The following is a 26,779-nucleotide window of genomic DNA, read 5'->3' on the forward strand; positions in this document are numbered from 1 at the left end:
AAATACAGTTTTTCTTCTGTTTTTAAAGAGCTGCTCAGTTCCTGCGGAAAATGGCAGATCCTCAGTCCATTCAAGAATCTCAGAATCTTTCCATGTTCCTTGCCAACCACAACAAGATAACACAAGTAAGCTTGAATTGTCTTCTTGCAAGTTACCTAATGCTTTGAAAAGTATTAAAATAAAGCTCCTCCAGTTTGGTAATAACTTTTTTCCCAGTCAGTGTAACTAGTTAACTAATATCCTTCTTTTTTTTTCTTTTTCTGCAGTCTTTGCAGCAGCAGTTGGAGGTGATTGTTGGCTATGAAGAGCTGCTTGCAGATATTGTGAATTTGTGTGTGGACTACTATGAAAACAAAATGTATCTAACACCCAGTGAGAAACATATGCTTTTGAAAGTAGGTTTCTTTTGGGTACAAAATTAAAAAAAAGAATATTGAGGCAGGGCACAGGTGTTTGAATTCCAGATTGTTTCCGGTTGTTTTCGTTTTTTTTAAAAGGAACCAGATTAAGCAAATAATTTGCATTACTGCTTTTCCCCATTATTGTCTTTTTGTTGTATTACATGCTGAAACTATTTGAAAGCTTTTAATCCATTTTTGTTTTTCATAAATTGAAGTTGACCCATTTGAATGGCATCCAATTCTATGGAATTGTGTTTGTATTAAGTATAATAACAGCAGAAGGGAACTACTGCTCTTTATTTTAGATATGTGGCAAGATTATTTATAAAGTTTTTGGAAGTGAGGCTGTGTATAAAATATTTCAAGGAGCAAGTATCTTGAAATTAGGATTAATAAATCAGTTAGTTAGCTGAACTATGCACCTGCAATAAGAGGGTGCTGGGCAATGTGAAATATGGCTGATTTTATCAGCTGCATGTCTTGCAGTGGGAGAAAACATATAGAGTAAGAGCTAAAAATATCCCTCATGACAAGTATTTTGAGATACTTCAATGTTTAACTTTTGAAGAGCTCTGTTTATTAGGAGTAAACAAAAGTCTTCTGAAACCACACATGAACTCTAGAGCATTTACTTTTGATCAACAAGGGTGCTCAGTGTGACTTTAGTATTTGGGCCTTTTGTTCGCTAGAGATGCTTAGAACACAGTAAGTTGCTCTGCCTGGTTCCTGTAAATACTAAATAGAAACCAGGAATATGCTGAGTTGGGAGGGACCCACAAGGATCATTGAGTCCAGCTCCTAGCCCTGCACAGCACTATCCCCGGGGGTCATACCTGGTGCCTGAGAGTGTTGTCCAAATGCTTCTTGAGCTCTGTGTCAGGCTGGTGCTGTGACCACTGCCCTGGGGAGTGTTCCAGTGCCCACCCACTCTCTGGGTGAAGAACCTTTTCCTGATAAATTCCTAACCTTATGTTAATGAAATACTTTGGACAAAATGTAATTAGATTTTTTTTTGGATGCTTCTGAGCTCTTGTGTGTATAATTCAGAGAGGCACTGAAAGCCAGAAAAGCAATCACTCAGAGATGTTAGATCTAAACTTCTGTTACTAAGTCAGTATGCATGTACAGAATTTTAATAAAATGGAAGTGAAAAGAAAAGCTCAAAAAATTGACAGACTCTCATTTCAGTGAGGTTTTTTTTAATGCTAAACCTTTATACAAACAAGCAACATCTTTTAAGGGTAGCTCATCAGGCTAAAGTTAATGTCAAACCTGCTAATACAGTAAAAAAAGAATAGTACATAAATGTATGTGTTTAAAAATATATTCTGTTTGAAGGAGGTTGGGTGTTTCAGGATTGGTTTTAAAATGTTACTTCTTTAATTATATGAAGAACAGACTTACAGGTTTTTACTTCTAAAGTCCTTTTGTGGAAGGCTTAATTTTTTCCTTTTTCAGGTGATGGGCTTTGGATTATACCTGATGGATGGAAGTGTCAGTAACATCTATAAGCTGGATGCAAAGAAAAGGATAAATTTAGCCAAGATAGACAAGTACTTTAAGGTTGGTTAAGATCTAATTTTAAAGGTAGTTTCTCTTGCATTTTAAATACATTTAAATTTAAAAAAGATCACTTTGGCTTATAATATGGGTAAATAATGGTTTCCTTTCACTATGATTTGTGTTACAAATTTATCTAATCTGATTTGTTCCCTGTGTACAGCAGTTGCAGGTTGTCCCACTCTTTGGTGACATGCAGATTGAACTTGCAAGATACATCAAAACCAGTGCCCATTACGAGGAAAATAAATCCAGGTAGGAAGGAGAAATAAACAGAGTGGAGCATGTGGGATGGGGAAGATCTGACCCTTGGAGTATATTTTCATACTCACCTGTTTGTCCATGGCTCTGTGGTAATTAATAGGATTTTCACTTTGTCAACTTTTTGGTGTGGGTATTTCACTATTAATGTAATTTGTGTAATGGATACAACTAAAGAAACAGTTGGTTTAAAAACCTTTCTGTGTTGCTGAGCTCATTCTCATGTATCTGTGACATTTCTTATCACCTGGGTTGGAAGAAATGGCTTTTATCTTACACTAATTTAGTTTTTATTTTTTCCTTTAAATATGAAAACTTTCATTAAAAGAAATGAAGGATTTTACTAAGCAAGGTGAGCAGTAGTAGTGCATGGGTGAATAGGCATGTGTACATTGTACATGGAGCAGCAACTTAGCTTGTCTCCCCCCTACTTTTTTTTTTTTTGGCTAGATGTGCAGCACAGCAAAATGGTTGGAAAATGCAGCCAGTTGTTGCATTAATGGATCCATGGTTTCTGGTTATTGCTTTGTTTTAGTGGGCCTTTCTTTGCTCCTCCAAGACCTTGCCTCTATGCAGTTACATGAATTAGAATGCTGTGCTTTGCATTTTAATTCCTGCAGAAAAAAACACATAACTTGCATGTAATTGCTAAGAGAAAAATCAGTGTCAATTGGCCTACTGAGCTACTAAAAATATGAGGCTACTTAACATGACGTTCTTGGTAGCATGTTTTTGTGTGCCTCTTCATAACATGTTAATAGTCTTGATAATGTCTTTTTTATAGCTGAGAGCATACTATTCACTCTTCAGAGTTCAAGAAGAATAAACAAAAAAGTATCTGCAGGTGGCTAGATGTGTCTTACAGCCTATACCTGTACTTCTGCCCTACCTTTTATAATCTTTTTTGGTCTTGCTCCTAAGTGCCCTTGAAGAGAGATGCTGGTTTGTATTTCATAGCAGCAGCCTTTAAAAAACAAAAAGAAATCTCCCAAAAGAGAAAAGAAAAACTTAACGGTTTTTTCTTAAGACTTGGAAGAAGTGCTATTTGAACTCAGAAGGGCAGTTCATCACTAATGGCTTGTGCTGAGGTAGAGGTGGCAAGAGAGGAAAAGCCTCAAAGAACAGAGAACGAAATGTGTAAAAAAAGAAAAGTAATGGATTGTGGATCTTTCTTAGCAGTATCAGTTGTGCTGTTTATTGTCAAAACTGATTTAGGGGGGGGGGTTTTTGTCTTCTGAATCAGATGGACATGCACATCTTCCAGCAGCAGTCCCCAGTACAATATATGTGAGCAGATGATCCAAATCAGAGAAGACCACATGCGTTTCATATCTGAACTGGCTCGTTACAGCAACAGCGAGGTGAGTGGGGTTAGAGCTACATGTGCAAATTGCACACCACTCATTAGCAGTTATTATTAAGTATCTGAAAAGCAGGTAGATCTCTGGCTAGCTAAATGATAAAGCTTGGTCACTGGAGTCAAGAAAAGCTGTCTGCAGGTCTAATCCCCATTCTCTGAATTATATTTGCACTATTTAAATTTAACATAATAATGACACAAACTCTGACATCCTTCGGCCTCTTTCTCTTTATGTATCCCAGATTTATCCTAGAAATTTTGGTATGTCTCATTTAGAATATGTAGTCCTCACTCTGAACAGGTGCTTGTAACAGTTTAAACAAAACTAAGTTAAGATTAGTAAAAGAGTACAGAAATGCATATGTATACACACACTCTTATATATATAGTATATAGAGACAACACATAACTATGTATATTGTATATAACTGATATCTTGAATTCATCTGCAACAGTATTGTGGTCATTAGGGATACCAGTGATTTCCATCTCTTGACCAAAATTAGTGAAGTTTCCTAAGTCTCTAGAAGAAAAAGCTGATGTTAGGTGGTAAAGCAGGTGTTGGTACATGATGCTGTTTTAGTGCTTCAATTAATGTCGAAATTTGGCTGTGGATGCTGAATACAGCATGTTCTGATGTGGATTTGGATGTGGGTTTTTTTGTTTGTTTTTTTATAATGTCTAGGTGGTGACTGGGTCTGGTCGACAGGAGGCTCAAAAAACAGATGCGGAATATCGGAAGCTCTTTGATCTCTCTCTCCAAGGCCTGCAGCTTCTCTCCCAGTGGAGTGCCCATGTCATGGAAGTGGTATGTAACATGGGAAATAAAACCAGATGAAAAAGAGGTGGCTTGGTGAGGTTAGACAGAATAAAACTGAACTGAAAAATGTATGTTGTGTTTTCAAAGGATCACTGAATATTCTGAGTTGGAAGGGACCCAACAAGAATCTTGTTCCCTTAGTTTCCTTCTTCCTTCACTCCCTTTTTCCTTCTGCTTCAAACCTCATTCTTAAAGGATGGCACATGAAGTTCACTGAGTAATGTTGCTGCTTTGAAGATCCAGTAGCTTGTGTCTCACACAGTACATTGTTCTGTTTAGTGGATAGGCTGTCACCTGTGAACCTTCACCAGATGTTTTAATGTCACTCTTGATACAAACGTTTTGTAGACTAAGACTTCATCATTTCCTTCTAAACGTTTAAAATTGTATTGTTGAAAACATCTGTACTGACATGCAGTCACTGAGGAGGTGACAGAACAGTTCCAGCTGGCTGTGTTTAGACATCACCCCTGAGTAAATAGAAGCATGTATGATTTTAATCCACAAAAATGGATGGAAGGGCTCCCATTGGCTTTAGATTGAACTTTTAGTCAAAAGGAAAGTAAATGCTAGAAAAGGAAAATGTGAGAGGAGATGAAGGAGGGGAAATAAAGAACATGCTGACTTGTTTCTCTGTATTGTAGTAGTTTATTTTAGAAGCAGATGTCAATTAGAAAAGTGACTGTGCTTTTTTCCAACAAGAAGCTGCTTAAGGCAGAAATGGAAGAGGAGTCTTTGTTATGGTGCAGACACTGAGTAAAAGCTGTGTGCCTTAGCTGAACCAAAACATGTTCTAAGAAGGCTTGGAATGTGACTTACGGTATGAGGGAAACCAGACTTGCTCCTCTTCTGCCTCAGATGTCTTGGGGACATGAAATAATTTGCATTATGTGATCCACAGTGGGCATAGCTGGTGAACCAGTTTTCTCTCATTTGTATTTATAACTGCCTCTTTTAAAAGCCAGTAGATGAGTCATGCTTTTCCCTGTATTATCCTATTCCTGTTTAAATCCACAGTGTATTTAATGGTGAAAATCTTGTTCTCCTTTTCTCTTCTTAAGGGAGTTTGCTGTCATCTATTCTTTGCCTCTGCAGCTCCTAGACTTAGACCCTTTATTTCTGTCATCACAAATTGCTGCATCCAGGGTCTCTTCACAGTGAAAATCTTCCTGTTTTATTGTATCTCTGCAGGAAGTCTCTCATTCTTAGCTCTGTTTCTGTCCTACTCATTCCAGGACAAACCTTCTCTGGGCATCACAGCAGGTTTTCTGGCTATTCTCATGGCTTTTCATTGTCTTTTTAGTTTAAATGGATTCCCATAAATACTTCTCATCTAAGTTCAAGTTTGTGTTCACCTTCTTCCTGTCCTACTAAGAATTTATTCCAATAAGGAGTATCCTCATTATTTACCTGTCTGCTCCTTCACTGAGCATCCATGAGCATAGATAGTTACGTGCATTGTGTTCATATAAAAATTTGCAGCATATGTTTGTTGTGAATTTTAACCCTGTCAGTTTAATGCCCCCAGAGAACTCCTTCTTTGTTTAATCATTTCCCCAGTGCCCTCTTTGTAGCACTCAGGTTGCAGGGTGTGATGCTCCCCTTTGACATAGGTGAATTGGTGCTGGCAATCCATTATAGTAGGCAAATTTATATTGCTCTGTAATCTAATATTTATGCTAAGGTAGAGTCAACCAGATCTTACCACGTTCTGAACTCAAACTGTAAGAAAATAGTATTTAAATGTGACTAGGATTTTTCACTTTATGTACTCTGATGGATATTAGGCCAGCCTGATGCTGCTCAGGAACATTTTGAGCTGTGTTTGCAATGACTGAAAAGGCAGTATTTAAGAGAAGTGCATGCTGTGCAGTTCATATTGTTACAGATAATACAGCTATTTCCACACATTTCAGCCCAGTAAATTTAAAAATCGGCCTCCCCCCCACCCTAAAAAAACCCAACAGCAACCCAAACCTGTGGTTTTCTGCTTGTGTTTTGAAATCTAAATGTGAATATTTCATCAAGTAGAAAGCTTCTCTTTTTGTGGGTGGGTCTGATGGATGTTTTTTCTTATGTTCTGGAGTCTTTCTGTGTTTCTCATATTTGAAGCAGAGAAGATACTTTTGTCTATGTTAACGTTTGAACAGTAAAAAACACCCTTAAGTGCAATACCTGTTGAGTTTGAGTTGCATTTCTTTGGAATAATACAAAATCACTGGTTTTCAGGAAAATTATTGTTTGGCATTTCCGCCAGATAGTAGTTTCAGAATTTACACAAGGTTTGAACATAGTACCAAATAATATTCTTCAAATATTCATGAAAATGCTGTGGTATTTCTCAAAGCATGTTATTTGTGTCCAACTGTGTTTTGTATTTCTCAGGCATTTTTGTTTCTTTTTGTTCACCCCATCTTTTCTTCTCCCTCTCCTGCCTTGTGAACTGCAGTACTCATGGAAGCTGGTGCACCCAACTGACAAATATTCTAATAAAGATTGTCCTGACAATGCAGAAGAGTATGAAAGAGCAACAAGATACAATTATACTAGTGAGGAGAAGTTTGCTTTGGTTGAGGTAAGAGAAATGTTTTTCTATAGGGATTTTCCAAAGATTAATTCTATACAAAAGAGAACATTCTCTATAAGCATTTTGCATCCCCAGTGCAGAAAGACAGCCTGCCCTGTGCTGACTCTGAAAACAGAGTCTGACTCTGTGCTCTTCCATTCAGTAAATGAGAGGAGCACAGCAAATCTGTCCTTTGTCATTTGTTACTTGTTAATTCCTCTTTTCTCATTTTTTGTACTTAAAAATGCACTGTTTCTACAAATATGCAAATAAAATAAGAAAAATACATTTGTCTGGGTTTTTGTTTTTTTTGCAGGTGATTGCCATGATCAAAGGTCTTCAGGTGCTGATGGGACGAATGGAAAGTGTTTTCAATCATGCCATTCGTCATACAATTTATGCAGCTCTTCAGGACTTTGCCCAGGTCACACTTAGGGAGCCATTAAGACAAGCCATTAAAAAGAAGAAAAATGTCATTCAGAGGTAGCATTACTGTTCTCATATCTTTCTGTATTCTTCTCTCCAGACCTTAGTAAATTAGTTGCAGAATTGCACAGCTGTTAAATTTTACCTAAGCCTGTACTCCCAGACTGTCTGGCATTTATGTTAGCTTGGTTGGATATGAATTGAAGTTGAAGCAGTCTGAAGGTAAAAATGAATGGCTGCCAGCATGGCTGCAGCAGGAGTCCAGGCTGTCCTGAGCCTCTTAGCACTACTTTAGGAAGTCTTGTGTTCCCTCTTCATTTTTATTTTAACAAAATTCAAATGCAGTAATACTGAAAGCAAGATTAGTGTTTGTATTTTGAAGAAAGGTTTCACTGTCCACTTTATGATTCCAGTGTTTCCTTTCTTTGTGTCTTATGTTTATCCCACTCTCTCTTCTCTCTGGCTCTCTTAGTGTTCTATCTTATTTCTCACCTTCTGATGCTTTTGGTTTATTAGCACTTCTCTTCCAGTGCTCCATCTGCCCACGCTGATTGGTGACATTTCCTGACCTTATTTTTTTTGTCCCTAATTGTTTGCTTTTAATCTTGACTTGTTTATCATGTGTTTACTCCCACATTTCATTGCAGAGCTCTTAGAGGTGAAAGTCCTTAGCTAATTAGGCTACTGCTAAGTGCTCTGTCTGCCACAAAAATATCATCATAAGCTAAAAATAAATAAATTGCTCCACATTATCAGGTTTGCAGGGAGAGGGGTTTTGTCTCAGGATTTTAATGAAATAGGAAAATATTACTTTCATACCTGCTCAGATTTAGGATGAGACATTTTCTTCATCATTCAGCATGCCACAGATTACGTCTGACTGTGTTCCTGGCAAGTATCTGAGTTCCAGTTCAGTATTTGCACCTAAAAGTATGAAGCTGTGTAAATTTCAGCTGAATTCTGGAATCTGAATTTCTTCTGGAAACCGGAATTCTGCTTTTTTTCATTTCAAGCCATCATTGTCTCCCTTTATTTTGGTTAATAATCTGCTTTGGTTTGAATGTTAATTGGATTCATAGTGAATATGTATTCCTATTAGTATGATTTTGGTTTGATTGATCCAGCTCTTGGGTCCTCAACACAAGAAAGATGTGGACCTGTTAGAAAGGGTCCAGAGGGCCATGAGGATGATCAGGGGGCTGGAACACTTCTGATATGAAGACAGGTTTGGAGACCTGGGGTAATTCAGTGTGGAGAAGTAAAGGCTCTGGGAGACCTTATTATAATTTTCCAGTACCTTGAGGGGCTTATGACAAAGAGGCAGAAGGACATTTTTATGCAGGCAGATAGTGACAGGTCAAGGGGCAATGGTTTTACTGAAAGAGGAAGGCAGGTTTAGATTAGGTATTAGGAGGAAATCCTTTATTTGGAGGGTAATGGAGCACTGTAACAGGTTGCCCAGAGAAGTTGTGGGTGCCCCATCCATGGAAGTGTTCAAGGCCAGGTTGAATGGGGCCCTGAGCAACTTGATGCAATGAAAGGTGTCCCTGCACTTGGCAGGGGGAAAGTTGGAGCTAGATGATGTTTAAAGGCTCTAGACTACCTTTTCTGATATACAGCATGGAGTGGTTATTTTGTGGCTGTGTCACTCATGAAAACATTGGTGAAATTCTTTGTTCTTGGTTGGAATTACCCTGAGCTTGTGAATGCTGTTGCAAAGTTTCTGTGTTCATGGAAGAATGCTTAAAAAAAGTAAAGTGCTCTATCAGGGCACTTGGATGTGCTGCAGTCTGAAGTTGTGGGAATTGTGTTCAGTGTTTTGCAGGCCATAAGGAAGACAGTGTGTGACTGGGAAGCAGGTCACGAGCCATTCAATGACCCAGCTCTAAGGGGAGAGAAGGACCCCAAAAGTGGTTTTGACATCAAAGTCCCAAGACGTGCAGTTGGACCCTCCAGCACTCAGGTATTTTCTTGTCTGGTGGTTGTGATATCTGTCAACAATTATTGCATGAGGTGTGTTCTTTCTGTCCTGAACTATTTTTAAATTGCAGGTTTTACTGTGGTCTTTTTTAATGCTAAAAATCCACTCTGATTTATATTTGCAAAAATTAAATGCGCATAACCAAGATCCTCTGCCTGGATTGCTGTAATTTTTTACTCTGATACATAATTTTTCCAAGGGTTCAATCTCTTTAATTTGATTTTCTGGGAACAAATATTTTCTCATTGAGCTCCTAATGTGTTTAAATAATATTTTTGAACTATATGAATTATTTCTTGACTGACTCAAGACTGACTTCTATCTCTGGTATGGCTGGTGAAAATATTTTTCTTAAATCACACTATTCAGTAGATGTTTAATAGTTTTAAAATATGTTTAAAATATAAATGAATGTCTGTTAAAATATGGCAAAGTATATGACTTCTGACAAAATCCCAGTGTTCAGTAATGAATGATAAAGCTGGTCCTTAGAATCTCATTTGTCTGCTGCTGCCACTAAAACAATATATTTCAAATGTTTTCTGTGGTAGTCATCAAAATCGCATACCTAGATGCTCATTCTTGTTATCTCCATATAGTTCTCTTTATTTCATTTGTGGATGTGTTTGGAAAATGTATGATATTCATAGCTCATCTGAGAAATTGAGATACTGAGTACTTGGGGTGAAAATTGAAGGCAACTGTGGTTTGTGAAGACAATATTTTAATACCTAAAATCTGTGGGAAAGAGGGCATGTATGGCTAATAACTTTGGGTAATTAAAAAGTTGCTTAGTTTGCGATAAGATTGGTTTAATGAAGATTTTGTTTTGATAATTGCAGAAAAATTGTTCTGATATCTAAATTGCTAGGGTGAAAGAAAAGGTTAAATATCACCACCAGTTTGGTTCTCCTGTGCTTTAAGGGCTTTACTTCACCTTTGCAACAGGCTGTTTAGAATATGCGGTTCTCTGCTTTTTCTGCTCTTGGGCTGGCTCGCTTCTCTGTCTGGGTTGACAGGAAGGCAAGAGGTCAAATATATCCATTTTAGATAGGTTTTCCTCATTTTCCTGTGGTTCTAAAATGGCTGTGTGTGAAGGTGATTGGTGCTAAACAATTTTTAAGTCATTTGATAAGCTAATGGCTCTCTGAGCATCCTCTGAATTGAACGGGAACTTTCCCTTTGCTTGAGGGAGCCCCAGATTGCAGTGATTTTTCTGAGCAACCGTTCTGTATGACCTCCTCTGCATGCTTACTGTGCTGCTTTTCATTTTTAACAAACTAACACGTTTTCTCTGCTTCTCTTTCCCGTTCCTTATTTACCCATGTGTTTTTATTAACTGATTCTCTTCCCCTGCCTGCCCCTGTCTGTTGGTTTTTAGCTCTTCATGGTTCGCACTATGACAGAGTCCTTAAACTCTGCTGAGCTGTTGAAGCAGCTCAAGTCTCTGGGATTGGAAAAGCTATTGCATGTGACACACAAGTTTCTGAGGCAGTCCTACATCTATCCGCCTCTTTTAAACTTTGGTGGTAAGACATTACTTATTACTTTTACTTTTTGTGGTGATGTGAACTGTTCCACTGCAAATGGTCTGCTGCTGAGTGTCAGTGGAGGTCCCCTTGGCACGGGTAGGCATTTGTGCTGCTGTGTAGGCTAGTGTTGCATCTGTTCCTCTTGCCTCAAAGGCTTTTATCCACACAGTGCCAGTTTTCAGTTTGAAGTGGAGCAGTCGCTTACTGATAGTGATTCTCAGTGTTGCTCAACTAATGTACCATGTGTATTTTCCTTTTTTCCCTCCCCTTTCCACCGTAATTGTTTCCTTTAATGATACAGCTTTACATGGTGAGAACTATGTTAGAGTCCCTCATTGCTGACAAAAGTGGTTCCAAGAAAACCTTGAGAAGTAGCCTTGAGGGGCCCACCATATTGGACATAGAAAAATTCCATCGCGAGTCTTTCTTCTACACTCATTTGATAAATTTCAGTGGTAAGATATGTAGATGATCAGTGTCCAGCTTAGCATGTCCTAACACCTCTAACACGATCTGGAAAATGTTTCCGATTGCCTAAGTCAACTTAACCTTTGGTTTATTTATCAAAAGCCTTGGTCTGTCCAAACTTTTTCTGAGATGGTACTGAGCATTGTGGTGGGATTTTTATTTTGACTTGTTATATGTTTGTTTCTAATGTGTCAGATTTCATATCGTTACCTCCTTTTTCTATTTTATGTATGTACTTACATAAACAATAAGCCTCTACACACTGAAATTTTTTTAAAGGAAGTAGTTTTTGTGTTTTGGGAGATTTTTTTTTTGTTTTTGTTTTAAGTACAGAGGAAACAAATTCTCTGTTGTGGTAAATTTGATGTCATTTCACTACTCTTACTATTCAGTTAATTGTAATCGGAAACATGCTGTCCTAAAGAATTCACCTACTGACATTGAGTGTACCTAGTCCTTGTCATCACCATGCTGTGTTGTCTTTCATTTTTGTTTTGCTGCTGGTCTCCTTTGCCCTTGCAGAAGGGGGAGCCTGTTAATACCAGTCACAGTGCTAACTGGGGAACAGCACTGCAAAAGGTCTTCAGGAGGTCTTAGTGTAAAAAGTTCATTCCTGTTTTAGTTCACAAGCCTTCAGGGAAGGCAGGATTGTACCAAGTTGTTCTGGAGAGGTGGGAAGCACATCTCTGTGCCCTTGATGGCATCCTTAGAAACTTGTTGTTTTAATCCCTATTTCATGTGTCTGTCATTTCCTGCCCATCTAATCAACAGGAACATGTGGAGCAATTCGGTCCTCCATAGGGAGAGATGGTACTGGTAGTTCCAGTGCAATTTTGCCTCCTTCACTTACTGCTTCCCAAATTCAGTGTATGGCTTTCTCAGCCCCCAACTGCGAAATTAAACTAGAAATCCCTTTTTACTGGTGTACACAGTTTTTATGTTTACCTGATAGTCTCATCCAGTTCTACTCTTTCTTTTTCTATAAGAAGGCACCACTTTGGGGGCCAGTGAGGAGTTCAAAACTCTTACAAAAAGTCACAGGCTTTATATTTTGAATTTGCTTTAGATTATTTGGCCTATGTACAGCTCTAGTGACTTGCACCTGCTTTTTTTTTTGTTTTGCATTGCATCATCAGAATCACAGTTGTATTGTACCTGATGTATTTCTGTAAGAAGTCTAATTCTCCCTTATTAATTCTGAAAGAAACCCTGCAGCAATGCTGTGATCTGTCCCAGCTGTGGTTCAGGGAATTCTTCTTAGAGCTGACCATGGGCAGAAGAATCCAGTTTCCCATTGAGATGTCCATGCCTTGGATTTTGACGGATCATATTTTGGAGACAAAAGAGGCATCAATGATGGAGTAAGACCTGCTTGTGCTCTTCCACTGAATGATTTTTCTTAATGATTGCCATTCCTTATTGTAATGTTGCTCCTTTAATGGGTTTTAACAAGTAGTCATTGAGAGGGTATTCTAAACTTTAATAAAATTTTTGTCTTACATTTGCCCATTTTCAGAGTCTCTAAGTTTTCTTTTTGCTGTGAATAATTGAAATGCTAAACATTTCATATCATTCTATTTGGTTTGTTGAGCTCTCCTTAGTTATTATATATATAATGTATAGTGGTTAAAGTTCCATTTTGATGGGCAGCTAGAAAACAAGTTTTAGACTTCAAACATATCTACACCTTTTCTTAAACCAACAAATTTTTTCTTAAAGGAAAAATTTTGATCCTTTTAATATAAATTAAAAAAGGAAAAATACCCTGTTTTCGTGAACCACTTGTGGATTACAATATTGACTGGCTTACATCATCTTGACTGCACCATCCTAAAGAATCATGACTTTTATACACATTTGACTCTCGTGTTTTATTCTTTTTCTTGCAGGTATGTTCTGTATTCTTTGGACCTTTATAATGACAGTGCTCATTATGCACTTACCAAATTTAAGAAGCAGTTCCTCTATGATGAAATTGAGGCAGAGGTAAAGTAACCTTACCTACTGGAGAAAAATCATCTGTAGCTGATTGTGAAAATCATGCTAAAGGGCAAGGCCTTTTTAAGAGATTCAGAACAGCTGGAGATAAAAGAAAAACTGAGAAGACTGACCGGAAGATGAGTAACTGTTGGGTGATATGTTGTGAGGAAAGCTGTAGACCTGTGCAAAAATGCCTCATATTAATGCTGAAAATTGTAGACCTGTGCAAAAATCCCTCACGTTGTGGTGAAAATTGAACTACATCTCTTGTACTGGGAAATTCAGATCTATTAACTTCCTTGATTATGTTTGATAAACAGTGGGAGATCTTAGAGGAGCTCTTTTTTAAATTTTAAGTATCTCTAAACATATTATATTTTTCTCCCCAAGGTAAACCTGTGTTTTGACCAATTTGTCTACAAGCTGGCAGACCAAATATTTGCATACTACAAGGCAATGGCTGGCAGGTAGCTATCCCTTCCACTATTAGAGCTTTTCTTCACACTTTTCTGCTCTGGTTTGCTGTTTAGTATACCTTAAGGATTTTCTTCCTTTCTTCACAGCCTGCTTCTGGATAAACGGCTGCGTTCAGAGTGCAAGAACCAGGGAGCAACCATTCAGCTGCTGCAGTCCAACCGCTACGAGACACTGTTGAAACAGAGACACGTTCAAGTGAGTTAGCTCCTACCATGTTGGATCTGAGTTGCTTGGCAGCTTTCCAGTGGTGTTGATTTATGTAGGTAGACAAAACTCATTTTGTGCTTCATGTTCTGTCATCTCGGTAGCGGTAGCATAACTGAGCACTTGAGATCTGCTTTTTTGTCACATGAAGGTGTAAATTAAGAAAGAAAACTTAAAAGATCCTATTTTAAAGCAAATGTCTATTGCAGTTAGGAAGACATGAGCCAAATAGGAATGCCATGGGTGGTGGCATTGTCTTCCTAGTAATGTCTTCCACTAGCATTCAGTATGTTGTTGGCGCAGTATGATGGAAGCATAAGATGCTGATATAAGTACTTAAATGTAGATGCAATGTGTACTTTTATTTCTTTTGGGGAGAATTGGGATGCAAATTGTAGTATCGCATTTGCTCATGAGTTTATAAATTTTGTCCATCTGCTTTGTTTCAGTGTATTTGGGATGCAGGTTCACAAAGTGAGAGTCTGTTAATCTGGGGAGTCTCATAGTCCTTGTACAGTTTGTCTTGTAACCTGGCTGCCAGTTCAGAGGCTGATGGCATGTTTTCCCTTAGCTCCTTGGCAGGTCCATAGACCTGAACCGGCTGATCACGCAGCGCATTTCGGCAGCCATGTACCGCTCCATGGAGCTGGCCATCGGCCGCTTCGAAAGCGAGGACTTGACTTCCATCGTGGTGAGTCTTGTGCTGCCCCTCTGCCACATCACTGACACACCAGCTGAGGTGCAACAACCCCACACCTACTGCAGCTGAGGGCCTTGGGAGTAAAGTGTAGAGAGGGCAGGTACTTGGAGCTGTGAGAAAACAAAGAAAGCAATCACCTTTTGATATGAATTTTTGTAAGCCCCCACTTCTGCCCATGCTTATAAATAAATTGCACATCAAAAAAACCAGCCTTGTGTTAGGTAGAATCAAAATTCGTTGAATTACTCAGGCAGCTTGGTTTTGATGCATGACAAAAATAATTTTTTTTGTGAGGGAAAGAGATCTGACTTGTGCCCATGGAAGAAGAGCATCTGTGCAATATTGAGGTGTCCTTTTGAGTTAGTTTCCTGATTAAAATGCTAAAAACAAATTTTATTTCAAGACAGCATGAATTTGACAAGTAAACATGCATTCAGCAAGAAAAAATATCAGGCACATTTACTTCTTCTGGAATGAAAAATAAAAGTTGTGCAAAAGAGTTTACTGTTGTTCTTTCTGTAATAAGATTTTTACCAGTGACATTTTGTCAGTTAACTATCTTGGTTTATTTTCATTCTTTACTGAAGAGAAATCAAATACTGAGGCCATACACCCTCTTGACTTCTGAATGCTTGGCTTTATAACTTTGAATTACTGAAAAGTAGTTTTTCTTTGTTATGTGCAGTACACTCTTAGTGACTGAGTGAACAGAAACCATCAATGATGTGTTCCTTAGGTCACAGGTTCTCATTCTTTGAGTAAGTAAGAGAGTGACAGAACTAAGGGTTGTCCCTTTACCATGCTCCTCCTTTTTTTTTTTTTTTTGGTTGGTTTGGTGTTCTTCTTTTGTTTTATGCAAGATATTTTCTGTTGAAAACTGTCTGCTTTCCTCAACAAGAAACTGAACCAAATAGATTAAGTAATCTGTAATTTCTGCTATTTATCCAGATAAATAAATTAAATGAAGGTGTTTACAAGACTGAGCTATTATTTTCTCCTCAAAGTGGACTTAATTCTATAGTAGTAATCACAGAGGTATTTTTTCCTTGAACTAACTTGCTCTCAGGAGTAAAATTCCTTTGAAATATGGAGCACTTAAATCAGAGAGCAGTTTATGATAGTAGAAGATAGTAGTAGTAGTTTGATAAACAGCTAGAAGAAGCCACTGGATATTTCTTAGTAGGTCACTGCACAATAATCTTTAAAAGCAGTGCTTGAATTTTTTGGAAGTAAAGGTTGTGTTCTTTGTGCTTGGTGTTTTCAGTGTCTGATGGCAGATATGGAGTTATTTTATTTTATTTTGTTTAAAAAAAAAAAAGCCAGAACAGATACTAGGAAATTCTTGTCAAGAGGAGAAACATAATGAAATGAAGTACACATATATAGTCATGTAGCCTGCAGCTAGTGGTTTTGTGGATACCTTCACAACATTTCTAAATGTGTGATTTGGTCTTTCATTGCATTTTTGTACATCCTTCACTGGAGTAGACCGTGAGAAGGATTTATGGTAAATGTGATGTTAGAAATAACTTTACCACTACAATAGTTAGTTCACCAGTTACTCTACTGAGCAGAAATTACTTTTGTGATTGCTTGTAAAGTAGGAAATGCAGAAAGGTGTTTCTGGCCTATGTCTGACTCCATTTAAATGTTGGCATTTTAAGTTTTGCTCAGTGGAGGAAGTGTTGGTACAGATCTGTGTTTGAGACCTTTCTGCATCTGAATACCCTTTAAGTCTCAGAAGATTTAAGAAACAATCCCAAGAGTACTGATTCTGTCCAGCCCTTATTGTTACAATAAGAAACCAGGAGAGAGTCAATTGTTCATTTTGACTTCTTTCTAGTTTTCTCTTCCCTCAAGGTTATTTATGTACTTTGCTCAGTTTCTCTACTTTATGAAATGCATCATTCTCTTTCTTTCCGCTTGTTTTTTGTAGGAGCTGGATGGTTTGATAGAGATAAACAAAATGACTCACAAGCTTCTGAGTAGATATATGACCTTGGACAGCTTTGATGCCATGTTCAGAGAAGCCAACCACAATGTTTCAGCCCCTTATGGCAGAATCACTCTTCACGTCTTTTGGGAACTCAATTATGATTTCCTTCCAAACTACTGCTACAATGGATCAACTAACAGGTTAGCAAGGCAGCTTTTTTATTTGCAGCTTTTTATTTATTCTACCACCCTTCTGCTGCTTCCTTCCTAGCAAGTGCTGACAAGTTCATCTCCATTCATTTAGTGTTTTCCACTTCTAAGTCTTTTCTTGAAATGAAGCAGCATGAGTCATTTTACCAAGTACTGTTAAATGCATGAAAGCCTGTTATTTGTCCACAATAGAAGGCAAATGGAGCCACGGCATCCAAATTCTGACATTTTGATGACGTAGTTATGATATGCTGAAAAACAGAGTGTGTCAAAACACTGCTAAGTGCATATCAGGGAGGTATTTTGAAACAGGATCTTCAAGGGCGAGATGACGGAAATAAAATTATAGTCCTGATTCTGTGTTAATGTGAAGAAAAAGATTCTTTCTGTGAACTATTTCTGATATTTATATAATTATTTCTTATTTCTGATTCTTTTTGTTCAGTGAATACTGAACTCTTTCTTTCTGGAGAAAGGAAGAGTTCAGTATTCGCTGCAAACTGCAATTGTAGCCTTTAAGGAGAGTGAGTAATGGAAATAGAAAGAAGAAGGTAGGATCTAAGGTTTGAATGAGGGGGAAGCACAGTGCTCAAGATTTTGCATATCTGTGCTTCCTGCTCATGTGCTGTTTTTAGGATTTGTGTTACTTTTAGTCTTTACTCAGGTTTTGGTTAAAGCCCCATGAAGTGACAGTAAAGTGATAGTGAATATTGAGCTGTAGGAAGAGGAGGAAGCCTGTTCTCATCTTTTACTGTCTCCTTGGAGAGCTTTCCTTGTCTGACATGTTCTGTGATGGTTATGTTGTATTTTAGATCCAAGATTCTGTCTGGGAAAAAAAAAAAGTGATTTTTTTTTTTTTTTTTTTTAATGGTTAAGTTTTACCCGAGAAGCTTCTGTTACAGGAATCTGTTTGCACGGAAAAGTTGAATTTATTTCCGAGAGAGCTTCTGTGCAGTTAATGTATCTGGAGATCAGTATTGGAATATTCAGTGTGCTGTATTAAGAATCATGTAAAAATCTTGATGAAATGCTGCTCTTCCACCCATCAGCTTTGTTGAAGGGCATTCAGTAGCTCCTGTACAGTTTAGTCTGTGTTCATCCTGGCTACAAGGCTGCCTTACTGCAGACCATGGCACTTGGGAAGTGAGTGTGAGCTGCCAAAGGACATTAGCAGGATCCCGTAGCACTTAAAATCTGTACATAAGAATTGAATTAGGCTCAACTTGTTGGGTAATTAATTCAGGGTAATTAATTTAAGAGATGTTAAAGGCAGCCAGATCTTAGGCAGCATGTGTACCATGTGTCTGATTTCATCACAGAAGTGCTTTGGTTTCAGTCATAAGCCAACAGTGTGGAGAGAATTAATGTATGTGTTGCACATGCTGTACAATGCCCCTTGATATTTTTGGTGAGAGAGAACAGGAAGTTTTTTGCCTTTTTATAGTCCTTAAGCATGTTCATTGCTGCCTTGCTGTTAGCATGAACTTTAAATTGATGCTCTCTCTCTGCATTCAAGTGTCCAGGTTATTGAGTGCAAACACAGGAGTGCACTGTGAGGAGCTGTGTGAGAGCTGCTGCTTTAATGCTTGACTCTTGATAAGTTATGTCTTGCATGAAGGTTATGTATGAACAAGGGAAGAAAAGTAGCAATTAAAGGCTGGAAGAAAGAGATATAATCGTGATGAAAAGCAGAGAGGTTACTTAGTGGTGTGAGGGGCTGGAGGCAGAGTTTCCAGAAAATGTCATACCTGTGGCTAGTCTTCTTTTAATATGACAGCTTGGTATAAGGGCTGTTCTTTTATAGTTAGTGTTTTGGTCAGATTAACTTGTTTCCAGTACCTTTTGAAGCTCTTTTCCCAAGAATGCTTGAACATGATAATTTCATATGTCTGTAGAAGAGTTCAACTATTTAGAAACCCTTCAGGTTTAGTTCAAAAACCAAAGCTCTTCATGCAGAAGTGCTAGAACACATTGCATGTTTAATTATTTGGGACTCAAAATATTTTTTTGTATCTGATGATGTACTGAGATTAGACAGTGAAGTTGCTATTAAAAGATTTAGCAATTTAATAACTGGAGTTGCCATTTATCTGAAATTTAGTCTCATTAATGCTGGCCAGCTGCACAGAGTCAGGGACAACAGTTTATGGAGAAGGAATGGAGAGATGAGTGAGAGGATCTTTGCAGATGGGCCTTAGAAGTGAAATCCAAGGGTATTTTTTATCCACCTGTTGACCATCGTGAAAGAAAGAAAGAAAACAAACCTTTGGATAGTGCACAAATACATGAACTGCAGGTGAGGTCAAAGTTGTTTCTACTCCAGTGTCCTGGTGCTCTCAGCAGCCATAAAGGAGCTGAATATGAAAACAAAGGAGGCTTGAGGTGATTTCTCCCAGGAAACATGGCAGCCTCTAGCAATGATTAGATGTTTCTGTGAAACAAAATGCGGGGGATGTTAGTGCAGTTTTGGCCCTTTACAAGGGTGTTTATTTTCCCCCACTGTTTTGTCCTGTCCCTTTTATAAAGCTGTGTGAGGCTTTGGCATTCATTGTGTGCTCCAGTGAGGAGTCTGCAGTGAAGCTTGTGCTGCATCTCTTTTAGATGCTCTCAAGCTATTGTCCAGCAGTTCCTTTACTGAAGGTGGCTATAAAGAGGTGTTTCCCACTTGTTGTCTTGTCTGTGCTGCCTGGGATTGTTTTTCAAGAGCCCTCTCTCATGTTGGCCCTCAGTTGCATCTTTTCAAGCCAAGTCTTTCCACACCAGGAATATTTGTCATGCTTAGGCCTGCCTCTGACCTTTTTCCATGTGAAGTTAGGTTATCTAGATTCATATGACTCAAATACTCAGTCTTAGTTCCTTTTCCACTGTCTGTAGTGTCCCTTTTTCTGCCTTATTTTCTTTACTGTTTCTAAGCTGATCTTTTCCTTCCTTGACAGCTTGTTTTGTATTAAGGACTAACAGAGAAGCAAGTGTGAGACAGCCTTATATTTATTTGAATTGAAGATTTTCTGTGCTTGCTTGACACAAATGATACAAGCTTCTGCAGACAGTAGTCAAACTAGTAGCTCCATCTCCTTTTTACACATAACCCAAATCTGTGTTCTCTGGTATAAATTCATGTGTATAGCACTCTTCCAAATGCAGTATGACATGTTTCTTCCAAGGGTACAGATTTGTCACAGAAGGAACAAAAAGACCAGCTTTTTATTTTTCTCTCTTCCTGACAGCCTCTCCCTCTTCCTTTTGCGAGCTTGCTCTCTCTCATACTGCTTTTGAGACTGGTTTTCACGAGAGAACAGCTGTGTCTTCTTGTGTTGCATATACTCTGACAGTCACTGTTCAGAAAAATTTTCAGCCCTTGCACATAGTGCTGGAGCAAACCTGAAAAGTAGCACTGAAAACCATCTAGTTTCTGCTACCAAGAGCCAAATGGCACAGGGATATAGACTCATGCAAAGTAGGGGTGACTGTAGTCAACTACTTTTCCCCCCTTAAAAAGACAAGCAACCAACCCAAGTCCTTCTGCCAAAAGGAAAAGTGACAGCAGTGGATTGGCAGATCTGTTACTCTCTCATGCAGTATTTTCCTTGCTGCTTCCTCTGTTCTCTCTATCTTGGCATCCATGTTTAAGAAGGCTGAGTCAGATCCTAGTGTTCACTGAGGGGGGTGTAGGGCTACCGTTTGTTCTGCTAGACAGGACAAACTAATTGGAGAATCCTGGAAGCAAGAAGTGTTCATACCAATTAGACAGGGAGGTGCAGAGGAAAACTTTCTGTAGGAGCAGGGAGGGAAGACTGTCATATCTTATTACTTCTAAGATGAAGTTCAGGAAGTTTGTGACTGAGGTTTGTCTGACCTGGTGCCTGCAAGGCAGCAGGCTCATTGACCAAAGCAGTTTCTGTCAGTTATCTCCTTAAATAGATCATAGTAAAATCATAGAATCATTTAGATTAGTTTGTGAAGTGCTCACTATGAACTCCTTCCTGGTAGGTATCACAGAAAAATTAATTTTAAATTATTTGATCCCTAAAATACTTACTTTGGGAGCTCATATTGTCATCTAGCAATCCACTTGTAAAGCTTTGGTAAGCCAGAAGGCTTTTCATCTGCTTAATCTACTTTGACTGCTTACAACCTGTGCTGATTAAAATGGATAAATTGCTGTGAGATCATCAACACTGATTAAAAATGAAACTGATTATCTTGGAGTATGCTGAAACCTGTATCCTACCAGTATCCAGGGGAAAGTAAAAGTTTGTTTAGCTTCAGCTTTGATATTCAAAGAGCTCCAGTCCTTCAAAGAGACATTCCACTTTCTTGGAGGAGGAGCAGGAGGAAGCCAACCAGCAGAATGTCAGAAAGAAAGCACACACACACATGAACACACACATATGGACATTGAAAAACTTTAGGAACAGTAGATGATGTTGAACTGTAAGGTTTTCATATAGCCTTTAGTTTTTAGGGAAGAAATTTCTAATACTTATCTGAATGATGTGTTGGGATTAGTTACATACTTTCTAGGATGATGCACTCTTTAGGCTGCTGTAGCTTCAATCTTAGATGTTGCCTCTCCATAACTTAACAAGTGACTGTCATCCTTTGCCTCTCTTTCCTTACTCCTCTCTTCGCCTCTTTCACTCAAGAAAATATGAGCAAGTGTGTTTGCTTCAAGTCTTTAAGAAAACTTTAAGGCTATTTTCTACTACTCTGAAGCATTAGATATGGAGAAACCCCCAAGCATGCAGAGGAGCACTGGGAAACACACAAGAGTTACTTGAGCATTTACTTGCTCTGACTGGTTTGCTCCCAGACACTAATTACATTGTAATTGATACATATACACACAATAAGTTTTTGATAAGTCTAAGAATTATAGTTACAGCTTCCAGAGTCATGGGATGCACCCACCTCTATGTCGAAGCACTCCTTTCCTTGTGAGTGCTTTAATTTAGCGGTAACAAATCTGCTCTCACCAAATATGTCTGCACACTGAAACCCAGTCTTATCTCAAATGACATGGTATCTCTTATGATTTCATTTTAGAGATTCTCTTAAGGCTTGAAAATTGATGTCAGTTTAAAAAGGAGTGGGATTTGGAGGAAAAAAAAAGGGGGGACTAGAGTAATCTCTGGCACTGTCGTATGTTGCAGATTACTTTGAATTCCATCAAATGTTTGCATCATCTCTGGTAAACTCATTAATGAAGTATCTGCAGAATACAGATTCAAGTAATCTCTCTCAAAGGAGAGTTTTCAGTTTCTATGTAAGTGAGAGAGAAGGGGAGAAACTTGTAAGCTGAGGAAATATAAATGTAAGGAGATCTAAATAATATATATAGTATCAAAAATAATGCACATAAATAATGCATTTTTCCTCAAAATCTCTAAATGCAAACTCTTTCTGGACTATAGCATGTCCAAGTACTTTTGGGAAGAGTGGCTAAACTATGTATGAACAAGTAGCTGTACCTATTTTTAAGAAGATTAAAAATGCAGAAAATATTGTTCTGAAGTCATAGATTCTCACAAGAATGATTCAGAAATAAAACACAGTGGAAGTTATTGTATGGAACATGGTGCAATTTATGTTGGTCTCAGTGAAACAATTTTTGATTATCGTTGCTGTTCATGTTTTTAGCCAGAAGATGGATATGTTAAAAATAGAATGTTTCTAGGAAGAATTAATAATGAATAATTAATTTTGTGTGCTGATGAAATGTAAATACTTCAAACAAAAAAAAGATCAAGATACAATTATATTTTATGATATTATAGTGTAAGGCAAGTTTTCTTTCCTGAAACATTTTCCTAGATACATTTGTTTTGCTCGGATATCACTCAGACCAGCCTGATATTATACATCCATTTAATGTACACTTCTTAAATAGCTATTTTTCCCTCTTTGCTGTGCATATTCAGCTTTGCACCACTTATCAAGAAATACTTTTTAATTAAAGTATAAAATAAAGTAGCCATCCAGCTTGTAAGCACACATTTCCCAGTAATTTTCCTCTGTTGAATGAAGTTAAGCAGAATCAGAATTGTAGTGGATATTGATTTACTTCTTCCTGCACTAAAACTGCAGTGCTGCCAAATGTGCAGTACACAGTCAACAGGGAACATCAAGGGGAAGATTTGTGCTGCTTGTTCACATGAGGACTGGGAATGGTCCTTCAGGCTCTGGTGCCCTCAGTTGTGAGTGGGATGGCTGATCCTGTCTTTGGCAGTGCTCCATATCTTTGTAGTTCTCTCACCATCCTCTTAAGGTTATACAAAGGTAAAGCTGAGCGTGATTTGTATTGTTACCTGCTCACACTGAACTATGATCAAACTTTCAAAACATTGGTTTTGCTGCAAGGATTATACCCTTTCTCATGCCTTTTTTTAAAGGTAACATCTAACATATTTCTCCTGATGGGAATTTTTGGGGAAAAAACTCGGAAATATTAAACAGAAATGCCATGTTCCGCTTTGAAGGCGTGCTTCTTTTTCAAGGACTTAATTTTGCAAGTACATTATGCCCTGTGAGAGGCTGTTGGTACTTTGTTAGTTACCTCCCTGTTTGCTAGCCTGGGCTAGTGAAAAGGAATATTTTGGGATCCTGCACACCATGGGAAGAAAAGTAATTGTTGAACTGCAGTATGATTTGTGTCCATGCTTTTGGGCAATTCAGGCTGTGTGCTTCCACAGTTTCTACTTGGGCTGAAAGGCTGCTGGTCTGGCTTTGATTGTATATGCAGACAAAAGCAGTCTTCTACAGGGTAGGGTGCATTAGGTGCACACCCTCTCACCTAAGTATAAATGATGAATTATTGGTTTTATTTTTTTTTTATATAGATTTGTTCGGACCGTGCTGCCATTTTCTCAGGAGTTTCAGCGTGATAAGCAGCCTAATGCACAGCCACAGTATCTCTATGGATCAAAGGTTGGATTGGATTCCCTTTATCTTTATGGTTTGCTAATGTTTAAAGGTATCTTTTTAAATTATAGAAACTACGGTATGTGAAAGTTATTAGAAATGGACTGAAATACATTTTGTGTGTATTTTAAATTGAACATACATGTTTTTTAAGACTTTGCTTGAAGCTCACCATATGTTTCAGCCAAAGTGCAATTGGTTAGTCTGATGTGTAGTCTTATCTGACAAAGCTAAAAATAAGCCCTTCTCTCAACCACCTTGCATTGTTCAGTTGCTAACAGAGGCAGAGCAGACTCAAAGTAAAGATTGATTACTCATTAATTACTCATCTGGTGAAGTAAGAACAAGAGCCCATCTTGGGTGCAGTCCTCCCTTGTTCCAGTGATGAAGACTGTGATGACAGAAGAAAAGGGAATAGATAGAAAAACTGCTTCAGATGTTATCTGACTGAAGAGGAATATAGATTCTGACCATCTTAAACTATCACATACCTAATTACTTCAATTATTTTTTTTAAATGTAGTGTTTCTTGGGACTCTACAACCCCAGAGCTGCAAACTCATTGTGATGAACTTGGTGTCTTGACCATATCATGTTCTGTATTACCATCATATTTTCTGCTTTGCAGTTAAGTGGGCTGGGGGGGTTTGTGCAAATTTTCACTACAAGGGTATGTGATGTGCAGTCACATATTCTGTCTGTTTGGCAATTGCCAAATTTTTGCATTTCTGGAGCAAATGTCATAACTAGATAGGCCTATATTAAAAAATGCTGAGGTTGGAAAGGAGCTTGCGTGGGTGACAGGTTGGAAGAGTGCTTGGCACAAGAGAACAGCTGTGGGCTACACAAGTGAGGAAAGTTATGCTTATGTGTAATAGATTTGTTCTCCCTGATCACGGTAGATTTATTTTTTTATTTTTCAGAATTATTACTTGTGTCTTAATGACAGTTAAAGATATAGTGCATTAACATGTATTTACATTTTTAATATCTAGTCAGAAATACTGATCGACTTCAAACAGCAGCAAAAACCAGCAGTGCTATCTTCAGCAAATCATTTGGGACTATATGACAAGGTGTCACTCTAAATTTAGCAATGTTTTCTTGACTATCAGGCAAGCTGAAGTATGGAAAACATAAATGAAAATATAAGGATTAAATTAGAGGATTGACAATAAAAAAGCTTAAAATTATTTATTATTATTAAATATCATTTAAAATATGTACTTAATTATACATCTAATTTATGCAAGTGTGCTGTAAATGTTATGGATTACTCTCAATATCTACCTCCTACTTCAGCATGAACATAATTAGTCCTTGTCTTATTCTTATTTTCTGCACATCATATTGTAGTTGTATGGTGCAATTTCAACCCAGTTATCTAGCTTTTGAGATATCTCAGGAGTTACAATTTTCTGTGCAAAAATATCTGCTGCATTTGTAAAATGTAAAGGAGGTAGAAAAGGATTCACATGTTTTAATGTGGAATGTAGCAGCTGACTGCCTGCTCCTGTAAATAATGTTTTATGTAATTGTTCTCCAAAAAGGAACAGTAAATTACAGGAAAGTGGAATTTTCTTACATTAGAGTTATTGTGCTCCTTGCTATTTTAGTAACTGACCAGATGCAGCATAGAACAAAAACCTGACTGAATTTCATAGAGATTGCTAACTTAATTTATCTAAGTGATGATACAGTGGGATGAGTGACAGAAGATTAACTGGGGAACAATTTTTTATCAGTCAGGTTACATTATTAAAATGAGTTAAGAAATATTCACACTCAGAGCTATACATTTTCAGAATTCTTGATTTTTTTTTCTATATGAGCAGCAGCAATCAAGATGGGGGGTCTTACTTGCATTTCTGGGGCAAATTTCATAACTAGAAATTTCATAACTATAGATAGGCCTATATTAAGAAATACCAACGACTCTCTCTAGTTTTAAGAGTATATTTTTATTCTTGAATTGAATGTATTTTGAAATTGAGGCTATCTGAATTGAGTTTTTAAGATTTCTACTTTATACGGCCAGTAATAGATAGGAAATCTTATATTATCGAGGCTTCACTACTACAGGAGTAACTAAAGAAATTTTTTGTTTGTATCTCAAAGCATTCACATATTCCCAGATATTTCTAAATGGATCAAAGCATCTGGTCTATATTAATGTGTCTTGATACTTAGCATAGAGAGTTGTAGTAACATCCTCTTTAGCACCTCAAGTTTTCTGAGTAGTATCTTCATGTAATTAGCAAAACAAAAACCCACAGATACAACTTCCTTCTTCTGGTTGATATGGAAGCAGAGCTGTCAGGCGGGAAGGAGCCAGCCTACAAAAGCTCGTTAGCCTTTTAAGTGAGCTGGGTTATTTTAAAAGTTTGGTTGAGCATGGTCACTGAAATCCCTTTACTCAGTTAAAGTATGTGTAGGATTAATGATATTAATGTTAGCAGGTTGGGTGAATGCAAGAAATATTTTAAAATATACATATGAGAAAGTGCCTTTTCTGGGGACTTGAACTAACTTTCCGCTAAATACTTGGTTTTTTAGAGGTTGTGTAGACCAGAATTGAAGGGCTTTCTTTCTGTCTTATACAAAATTTTCCAAATATTATCAAGTTTTTAGGTCTCTGGCACTTTGCATATGTTAACTCATTTATTTTGTGAAAAATACATGTTTGAAAGGTACTTCTCACTGTGAATATAATGATTTTTATCTACTGCTGTTGCACAAATTAAAGTCAGTTTGCACTATGTTGCAACCTGTTATCAGTTTGGTAATCACTTAGAATGTTTGCCCCATACTCAATGACTGTTGAGTGGAAAATTACCAAATCTAATACAAAATTGCCTGAATGAACCTGAATTAATCTGTAATAAAACTTTCTCAGCAAGAAACAAAGAATCAGGTAGCTCTGTGAGCATGTGATGACGCGAGTTTTTCAAAACTAGAGCAGAAAACAGATGACACT

At 37.7% G+C, this 26,779-nt stretch overlaps 1 protein-coding gene across 4 annotated transcripts in view; it reads left to right on the forward strand.

The window, feature by feature from the left end:
- CYFIP1 (cytoplasmic FMR1 interacting protein 1) overlaps positions 1-26,779 on the forward strand; it is a 78,554-nt gene that overhangs the window by 26,434 nt on the left and 25,341 nt on the right. For 3 of the 4 annotated variants that reach the window (XM_050979846.1, XM_009085379.4, XM_050979840.1), the window contains exons 7-23: positions 29-125; positions 267-395; positions 1,860-1,964; positions 2,125-2,216; positions 3,466-3,583; positions 4,268-4,390; positions 6,852-6,977; positions 7,285-7,451; positions 9,210-9,357; positions 11,209-11,362; positions 12,580-12,736; positions 13,265-13,361; positions 13,746-13,822; positions 13,919-14,027; positions 14,608-14,727; positions 16,673-16,872; positions 23,721-23,808. In XM_050979846.1, the coding sequence (XP_050835803.1) occupies positions 29-125; positions 267-395; positions 1,860-1,964; positions 2,125-2,216; positions 3,466-3,583; positions 4,268-4,390; positions 6,852-6,977; positions 7,285-7,451; positions 9,210-9,357; positions 11,209-11,362; positions 12,580-12,736; positions 13,265-13,361; positions 13,746-13,822; positions 13,919-14,027; positions 14,608-14,727; positions 16,673-16,872; positions 23,721-23,808 (2,107 nt within the window). Of the gene's footprint in view, positions 1-28; positions 126-266; positions 396-1,859; positions 1,965-2,124; positions 2,217-3,465; positions 3,584-4,267; positions 4,391-6,851; positions 6,978-7,284; positions 7,452-9,209; positions 9,358-10,756; positions 10,905-11,208; positions 11,363-12,579; positions 12,737-13,264; positions 13,362-13,745; positions 13,823-13,918; positions 14,028-14,607; positions 14,728-16,672; positions 16,873-23,720; positions 23,809-26,779 lie in introns of all 4 variants that reach the window. The other variant, XM_050979841.1, reaches the window with a different exon arrangement.

Source organism: Serinus canaria, chromosome 1, assembly GCF_022539315.1.
Source record: "Serinus canaria isolate serCan28SL12 chromosome 1, serCan2020, whole genome shotgun sequence".
Taxonomy (NCBI): Eukaryota; Metazoa; Chordata; class Aves; order Passeriformes; family Fringillidae; genus Serinus; species Serinus canaria.